This window comes from Spermophilus citellus (assembly GCF_964194105.1).
Source record: "Spermophilus citellus genome assembly, chromosome: 18".
Classification (NCBI taxonomy): Eukaryota; Metazoa; Chordata; class Mammalia; order Rodentia; family Sciuridae; genus Spermophilus; species Spermophilus citellus.
The window spans coordinates 19772187-19781591 of record NC_138200.1 but is presented as its reverse complement, the minus strand read 5'-3'; the positions used below and the strand labels follow the sequence as shown (position 1 = coordinate 19781591).

The 9405-nt window shown below is 45.4% G+C and overlaps 1 protein-coding gene across 1 annotated transcript in view; it reads right to left on the bottom strand.

The window, feature by feature from the left end:
- Nucleotides 1-9405, bottom strand: part of RHPN2 (rhophilin Rho GTPase binding protein 2) — a 66168-nt gene that overhangs the window by 6046 nt on the left and 50717 nt on the right. Inside the window, exons 10-14 of the mRNA XM_081273715.1 lie at nt 8154-8273; nt 6287-6481; nt 3078-3154; nt 2128-2274; nt 1657-1812 (exon numbers count right to left, since the gene is read on the bottom strand). Of these exons, the coding sequence (XP_081129841.1) occupies nt 1657-1812; nt 2128-2274; nt 3078-3154; nt 6287-6481; nt 8154-8273 (695 nt within the window). The remainder of the gene's footprint in view (nt 1-1656; nt 1813-2127; nt 2275-3077; nt 3155-6286; nt 6482-8153; nt 8274-9405) is intronic.

Sequence of the window (9405 nt, the reverse complement as noted above, 5' to 3'; positions counted from 1 at the left end):
CTGGCAGCAGCTCGTTCAGCTGCAGGGTCTCTTCACCTGTGGGTGCCTCTGCCCATAACACTCTTCTGCTCTTCAATGGTTCCTTCCTTCTTGCCACTCACAGCCCTGTCTAGGAGCTTCTCCCTCCCCTCAGACATTCAACCATGCAATGTGTTTTCTTTATAGCATTTCTCAAAATGCAGCCAGTTATTTGCTTGTTTAGTGCCAGCTTCTAGGGGTAGCGACCTTCTCTGTCTAGTACAAACACCTAAGCACCAGTGCTATGGTTGGAGGTGGTTTGTCCTTGAGGATTCATGTGCTGGGAGCTTGGCCACTAGTGTGGCAATACTGAGGTAGGACCTACTGGGAGGACCAAAGGTCAACTGGGGGCAGGCCCTTGGAAGAGACTGGTGGCTCTGTTTCCTGCTTTTTGATGTGATGTCTCCATTATGCACATGCTCCTGCCATAAAGTCCTCAGCTGCCACCAAATCAGTGAAGTCACCTGATGTTGGACTTCCATCATCCAAAACTGTGAGTTAAATAATTCTCTTTTCTTCATAAGCATCCTATCTCAGTTATTTCATGATAGTAATGAAAAACGGACTAACATAGGGATATACAGCCTGCTCAGTCAATATTTTTTGAATGAATAAATGTTATAGAAGGGACAGTGTAAGTTAGTAACCATTGTTAAGTGTGGTAAAGTGCACTAGACAACCTATGATATAGTTTCTCCCACTGAGGAAAAAAATTAAAGGATATAACTATGTACATGAATTTTCAGAAGCATTAAACACTCCCCAAGATCTCATAGGAAATGAATAACACTGTCTCTGAGTTGTGGAACTGAACTTCCACACATCATCTTTTTTTTTTTTTTTTTTATTCCTATGGTGCTGGGGATTGAATCCAGGGCCTTGTGCATGCGAGACAAGCACTCAACCAACTGAGCTATATCCCCAGCCCTCCACACAACATCTTAACCCCTTCTGTACCTTTTTTTGGGGGTGGTAGTGGCGAGTACCAGGGATTAAACTCAGGAGCACTCAACCATTGAGTCACATCCCCAGCCCTATTTTGTATTTTATTTAGAGACAGGGTCTCACTGAGTTGCTCAGCATCTCACTTTTGCTGAGGCTGGCTTTGAATGTTCGATCCTCCTGCCTCAGCCTCCTGAGCTGCTGGGATTACAGGTGTGCGCCATTGGGTCTGGCTTAACGCCTTCTGTACCATTAAATTTTTTTTTTTTTTTGAGATGCCAGGGTCTTGCATATGTATCACTGAACTACATTCCTACCCATTTTTAAAAATTTTTATTTTTGAGACAAGGTCTTCCTAAGTAGTCCAAGCTATCCTCAGACTTGCAATCCTCCTGCCTCAGACTCCAAAGTAGCTAGAATTTAGGCACATGATCCATCTGAACTTTTTTTTTTTAACATGAGTATGTATTACTTCTGTAATTAAATAGAATATAATCAGAAAACTATTTGATCTACAGGATTAAAGAAAAAATTTTCAAGTTATCTTTGGCCCACGCTGGGCACATACTCAGGTTGACAAGCTTAGGAGTTCAGTTGCTTGTGTCACGTCATGCAGGTGGGAGACAGAAAAGACCTCAGAGGCCAAACTCACGCCCATTTCATATCAATCTGCTATTTACTGCTAGGGGTGCTCACCATGGAGGATGCAGAGTCCAGGAGGCTCACCACCTTCATCTCAATCTCCTCCTCACCAAAGCTTTTCAGCAGTTTTATAACCTCACTCACCGTCAGCCACTTGCAATCAACGCCTTGAATGGAAACAATATAATCTCCTTCCTTGGCTCCTGCCAGCTACAAAAGTATTGTTTAAAAAAGGTCAGTGTTTTGTTCTGTTCATTTAAATACCTGATTCAGTCCCCAGATTCATGAACAAAGTATAACTTTAGCATAACTTTGCTTTGAGAGAGCAAAATTTCATTCATAGTTCTCTTTGGGCATGTAGCACCCAAGAGGCCTTTCATATCAAGTCATACCTTTGACATCCATGAACCCCGAATTCTATCACCTAGATGTATGCATCTGAGCTGCTTGCTTTCTACCTTCCCAGCCCGATTCTGTGTAAAGCTGCTGGTGGGCTCTCTCCCATCCAGACAGCAGCAGGCTTACCGCAGCAGAGCAGGAAGGATCCAGGAAGTAGACCTGAACTGGAGCATTTCCTCGCAAGGTGAACCCCACTTCCCCTTTTTCCGTTGTAAAGTGAATGCTTCGGGGAGGTGTCCACCTCTTGTTAGCAGAAAACACAGACAGGGGGCCCTTTAAAAGAGATCATCATTAAATGTAGGGTTTGAAGGTGGAATTGGACTTTTTGAGATAGCTCCCCATGTTGCCCAGGCTGGCCTTGAACTCATAAGCTCAGGAGATCCTCCTGCCTCAGCCTCCCAATTAGCTGGGACTACAGGTGCATTCTACCGTGCCCAGCTCTGAATCAGACAGTTGAAAGCTAAAAGGAATGTTGTCTGTTGTCCTTGAAGACTTCCTTTGGCCTTGTTCAGGGGCTATATGTGCTATCATACTCATATACAAACATTAATTGCCATTTTTTTTCTAATATAGCCAATATATTTTAAATAAAATTAGAAATTATCTTAAATAAAACTTCTAATATAAAATTCTAAAATATCTAAAACTGGCTCTTAAGGAATGCTATTTTCTAAATGTTTATGTCTTTCCAAAAATTTGTATGTTGAAATCTAATCAATATGATTATTAGGAGGTGGGGCCTTTTGAAGACGTGATTAGGTCATGAGTGGGGAGCCCTCATTAAAGGGACTGTTGCCCTTATAAGTAGGTTTTAGGGAGCTCATTCTCCTCTCCTATCGTCTGAAGACACAGCAAGAAGATGTCAACCAAGAACCAGAAAGCAGGCCTCATCAGACCCTGAATCAGCCAGTGCCTTGATCCTGGACTTGCCAGCTGCCAGAACTAAGGAGACTTAAGTTTCTCTTGATTATAAGCTACTGGGTTTATGGTATGTTGTTATAATGGCCTGGACAGACGAAGACAATATATATGCAAAATTTAAAAGCTATTTCTTTTAAAATGAATGTCCAACATACCAGCTTCTGGAAGAAGTCTCTTGTTGTCACCTTGGAGAACTGGGGCAATATGATTTCAACCTCTTGCTCAGTTTTAGCTAGAAAAGAAGATTGAAAATGAAAGGATAAATGTTTCCATCATGGAAAGTGAATCCTTGAGGGCTGGGGCTGTGGCTCAGTGGTAGAGCCCTTGCCTAGCATGTGAGAGCCACTGGGTTCGATTCTCAGCACCACATATAAACAAATAGAAAAAAAAAAAGAAAGTGAATCCTCGAGAACTCAGATATCCAGTCTTCCCTCAGAAGGGAAGGGGAAGCACCACTTTCTCTCCCTCTCAGTCTCTCCCATTGGCTTGGATAAGTAGTACAAAAAATGTAACGCGTCTCAACCCGTGGCCCCAGGTGACGGTGCCTCCCACCGGGGTACCTGATTGGAGCTATAACCCATTCGGGGCTGGGACAGAGGAATGATGACCAGACACATCCCTCCTCCCCCGGAGCTTATTGATACTCTGATGCAATTCCTTCAGCATTCATAAACCCTGCCGAGAAGCAAACTGTTTCAGGTATGGCTCTAACAGAAGATCTGTGTGTCTCAGAACACAGTCCTGGGCACAGTGTGCTTCCTGGTTTCATCATTAATCATGTGATGTGAGGATTCTGTAGTGGGCAGTGACCTTGCCCCAATCACATCCATCATTATCTACAAATCTTCAACAGTGACCTTATGGCAGGCTCAGGCCCACCCTTACTGGAAAGCTAGTTGGTTTCTAACAAAGGATCCCAGAGAAGGCTAAATACACGTGAACAACAGTATGAAAAGAAAATCTAGGTCCCATCAGGGTGTATCAGACCCTGCTATCCACAGGATGACCCTGGGGCTTCTTCTTGCAAATCCTTAACACAGTGCTGGGCTCAGGCAGGCTGCTCATCTGCTACAAGGGTTGTGCTTGGGTTGGTGGTTTAGCTCAGTGCAAAGCACTTGCCTACCATGCCCGAGGCCCTGAGTTCTATTTGAGACAGGAAGTAAAAAAAAAAAAAGTGGGGGGAGGGCGAGCAGCATTGCCATCAATAGAGCTGCCTACCTCCCTCCCTCTGTGGAATTTAAGTCTCTACCTCCTAGGAGAATCCCTGAGTGCTATTCCTGCTTCTACACATCAGGTGGGTGACCTGGGCAAGAATTTGGATCTCCCTAGGCCTTTACGTCCTCATCTTTAATACAACGCAGTAATTAGTACCTCCCTCACAGCAGTGGAAGAGGGATGAAATAGTATACAAACAGGGCCAACTGTCATGCCTGGTAGACCTCAAACATTCAACAGACAACAACTAACATTATTACAGAGGAGCTGAGGATTCTGGCTTGAGCAGGACCCTGTCTCTAATAGCTGGTCCCTGAATATCAGGAGGGATCCCCAGAGACTGAGAACAGGTGTGGGAAAGAGGGGGTGATATAACAATAAACATTTTTTGGCTTTGACCATGGTCCTTGGCTCACAACTCCCTTTCCAAGGCAGGCCACAGAAATTAGAATATCTCTTCCCCAAGGCAAATCATAAAAACTCTTATCTTCTCCTAAGAAAGCTGTCTACAAGCTGCCATAAAGAAATTCTCTGACCTCTGATAGTAGGTCACAAGACCTGTTTCATCCCAGGAGTCCGGCTCCTGCCCCTGGGAGAGGCCAAGCAGACTGCTAAACACACAGGCCTTGCTGGGTCTCCCCACCCAGCCTATAAGCATTAGATCACACCTTTTGTGTCCAGTCACATTTCCACAAGGCTGTCCATGTTTCAATCATGCCTCTGCAAAGAAATTCTCCATAAAACCCCCAAAGGACAGGAATAAGAGAGTTCCTGGGTAGGAGAACCCATGGACGTTCCTGGGGGGTGGCACACTTGGAAAGGGCACAGAAGCTCTGCGTCCCTTCCCCCAGACCTCAGCCTACGCATCTCTTCATCTGAATCCTTTGTAATATCCTTCAAACTAAACAGTATAATTAAGGGTTTCCTTGAGTTCTGTTCTGTGAGCTGTTCTAACAAATTATTATTATTATTTTTTGAGATAGGTTCTTTCTATGTTGCTGAGGCTGTCCTCAAAATTGTGATCTTCCGGCCTCAGACTGCCTGAATAACTGAATAGCACGTGCTACTGTTCCTGGCTGTAGTTAAATTAATTGAAAAAGAATTGTGGGGGGGCTGGGGATGTGGCTCAAGTGGTAGCGCGCTCACTTGGCATGCATGCGGCCCGGGTTCGATCCTCAGCACCACATACAAAGATGTTGTGTCCGCCGAAAACTAAAAAATAAATATTAAAAAATTCTCTCTCTCTCCCCCCCTCTCTCAGTCATACTCTCTTTCAAAAAAAAAAAAAAAAAGAAAAGAAAAAGAAAAAGAGTTGTGGGAAATACAGGTAAAACAACGTGATGTTTATAATTGGCATCTGAGGTGGGACGGGGATAATCCTGGCGTCCAAGTTCTCAACCTGAGAGACCTGATGCTATCTCTGGGTAGACAGTATCAGTACTGAACTGGATCAGAGGACACCCAGCCGGCACCTGCTGCAGAACTGATTGTTTGTTTGAAGTGTGGACAAACCTGCACATATCTAGTGTCAGGAGTAATCCATGTTGTGAGCATGTAGTAGGAGAAACTGAGTTTGAGTTAGTTTTTTTTTCTGTACTCAGGAGGGGATGGACAAAGGGGTTCCCCAAAATGGGCCACCGACCATCCCCCAGCTCTAATTCCTGGAAAGACCCTAGTCATTTCTCACAGCAAAGCCATCACTGGAAGGAGGCCCTCCCATTCCCCACCCTCTTGGGCAGAAGTGACCACCAACTGCCGGAGGACAGCAACATTTGTCTGGTTCAGCTATGTGTGTATTCCTAAGCCATCGCTGTGCACAACACCTGGGAGATTTTTAGAAATTCTGGTGGTGATAAAAGATGAAAAATAAAGGGGATATCAGGAAGCCCAGGAGAGGAAATTATGATGCATTTAGCTCTGAAACTCGGGAGCTGGAAGTAAAAGAGAGTAAAATGCAGTTTCCTAGAAGGCAGCTGGAAACGTGGCCCCTCCAGGGCCCACCACACAATGAGAGCTTGTGTAATCTCTGAAGGGTGAGCAAATACAAGCTGCATTTAGCCAGGTACCCTGGTTTCCCATGCAGGGCACAGTCTACACAGCAGACACAGGCCTCCGGGCAACAAAAGGCACATTAGTTCTAGACACTCACAAACAATATCAGGAGCATCGATCAAGTTCAGAAGATCGTCATCCTCTTGGTACTGACTGTACTTGAGCTGAGAGCGCTGATGTGCGGCAGACAGCACCTCCTGCAGTACCTGGATGTCACGGAGCTTCTTGCACAGACTGGCCTCCCTCACAGACTCCTTGTGGTGAGTGATAGCTCTGCGCAGATGGCATTTTCCTGTAGGCAGAAAGCCACCACCAACATGAATATATCACAGAGATACAAAGGACCCAAGGATCAGCCCAAAAGGCAAACATTCTCCTTTCTAAAGGATCTCGCTGACAGCTGAGCCCCACCCCCACTGAGATACAAGTGTAAATGCTCACTATTAAGGGTTCACTCGACAAACACTGACTGGGTATTCTAGGTGTAAAGATAAAGCAAAGAACAAAAATTTCCCCTTGCATTCATGAAGTTACATGCTATTAGTTGAAGACAGATAATTAAGGAACAAAGATACATGTGGTGGATCCGTGGTCATGAGGTTATGAAGAAAAGTGAAGCAAGGTAGGCAAGTCGTACTAGAAGATTGGGAATGGGACCTATTCTATGATGGGTGATCAAGGAAGGCTTTTTGGATAAACTTGTTTTGTTTTTAAAATTATTTTTGTTTATAAGGTAACTTCTGAGCAGGGCCCTGAAGGAAATGATATAAAAAGCATTCCTGAAAGAAGGAACAGTAGGTGCAAAGACTCTGGGGCAGGAGCTCACTTACCTTTCAAGGACAACAGGAGGGCTGGGGATATAGCTCATTTGGTAGAGTGCTTGCCTTGCATGCACAAGGCCCTGGGTTTGATCCCCAGCACCTCCCCCCACCAAAAAAAAAAGGTGTGGGGGGGACAATAGGAATTGAGGATATAGCTGAAGGGAATGGGGAATAGGAGAGAAGGGCAGAGAATGAGATCAGAGAAGAGCAGGGGCCAGGTCGTGCCTGACCTTATGAGTCAGGATAAAGACTCTTACTCTTCCTACCGTGGGCAAGATGGGAACCCATCAGGGTGTAAGCAGAGGACTGAAGTAACCAGCCTCAGTGTGAACAGAGGGAAGCAAGGAGACTAGCTATGAGCAAGGTAAGCGGTATGACCATTCCGAGCCTCTGTTTCCTCAGTAGTAAAGTGGGAAGCCCACCAGACCTATCAATTCAGCCAGACCCTATCTCTTAATAAAAAATAAAAAAGGGCTGGGGATGTGGCTCAGTGATTAAGCACCCTTGGGTTCAATCCCTAGCACCAAAAAAAAAAAAAAAAAAAAAAAAAGTATTAGATTTGGGATGTTAGGTAGAGTTAATGATGGTTGCTATTCAAATGTAAGGTGACAAAGAAAGGCAGGAATGCAGAGTAAATCCAAAATTTCTGGCCTAAGCACCAAATGGGCTGGAGCTGACATCACTGAGAGAGGGGAAGTTACATGTGTTTGGGTGGGTTTGGGTGCTGAAGGACATCAGGGAAAGAGATATTCACACGGAGACACAAAACAGACACAAAACCAGGTCAATCCATTACCAGTCTTACTCGCCCTTGGTGAAGCATAAAAAAAATTGACAATGTGTCCTTCAACCTTAGGATGGCAAAGGGCCATGCCATGGGCCACAGTCGTGTTGGGAGACAGTCAAAGCTCTGGTTCCATGGGGGGTAGCCTGGGCATTCATGGAATGCATAAGAACACAGCTCTGAAAGTCCTTTGAGACTAGAGGGTTGCACCTCATAATTTCTGAATCCAGAGTAGCTCCAGTGAGTCTGGACACCCTTCTCTTTCAAGCCCCCACCTAGAGATTCTTCTAGGGTTGTTCATGAGCAGGGCTGCTTATCAGCAAACTGGACACAGTTCTAGGAGCAGGGCCCATACGCACCCAGCTGTCGGCGCTGATGATCATTTTTCAGTGTGGCCAAGGGTGTCAAGCCCTCTGGCATGTGGTTATAGAGCTGGGACAGGCACTTCTCCTGGTGGTCCTCATCTGTGCCCGGCTTCACTGCAATTTAAGCTCCAGGTTAAATCCCCATCTGCCTCTGAAGATGGGGCCGCACCCCATGTAGAGATTTTCCCTTTCAACCACATCCCCAGGATCCTTTCATCTCCCATTTTACCAGGCATTAGTGGTTATGGGTGTCCTTTCTGCCTGTAGACACAGTCAAAGCAATCTAGCCCCTTGGCCTTTGCTCACCAGGAGTTCATGATGGGGCCTTGAGCCCTCATTATCTCCTCCAAGTCCTCTGCTGCATGGAACCTCCTGGCACAGTCCCGCCCCTGTGGCTGCCCACCCTAAACACCTCTGGTGGCTTCCATGCCTATGGTGAGGCCACACCCCTCTCCAACCTCACCTGCCACTCAACACCACTTCCACATTCTTAGCCTCGGCTTCTATGCTCAGGCACTGCTAGCTCTTTCCCTCGATGTGTAGCTGGAATAGCCACAAACATCACTAACTCTGAGGAGCCATCTAGGACTGCACCAGTAAGTCCACCTGCTGCCTCATTCATATCCTGACAGCCACTGCTGGAGCACTGTATTTCCATCTGTTTACCTAACTTCTCCCACCTAATAGACTACGTACTAGAAATAGCAGCTCACACTTTCATGGTTTAGCTTTGAATACAGGCACTTATTTTTTTTCACAGCAGCCCTGTAAGGTAGTTTCCCTTCGTATCTCCATTTTACAGATGAGAAAACTGAGGCACCGAGCAGTTAAGTAACTCGTCCAAGGTCATACAGCTAGTGTCAGAACTGAGATATGAACCCAAGTAGTCTGGCTCCAGAGGCTGTCCATTTAATTATTCCGGGGGCTGTCCTGAATAGTACTAATCGGATCAAAACTCCCCCTGAAGGGCTAGGGGTGTAACTCTGTGATAGAGCACTTTCTTGCCATGCACAAGGCCCTAGGTTCAATCCCCTGCATCATTTTAAAAAAAGAAAAAAAATATATATTACCTTAAAATGTTATATAAACTCAGTAATAAAACTGAGTGGTTGGCACACCTTAGATTCTAAATTCCAGGTGAAAAATCATTTGCCTGATTCTAAAGAGAATTAAACCACTCCTTTTGCTGCTATAGCAGAAGTCTGTAACCCCCTAATGCTGCCCTGGCCTGTGACAGGTATCTAGA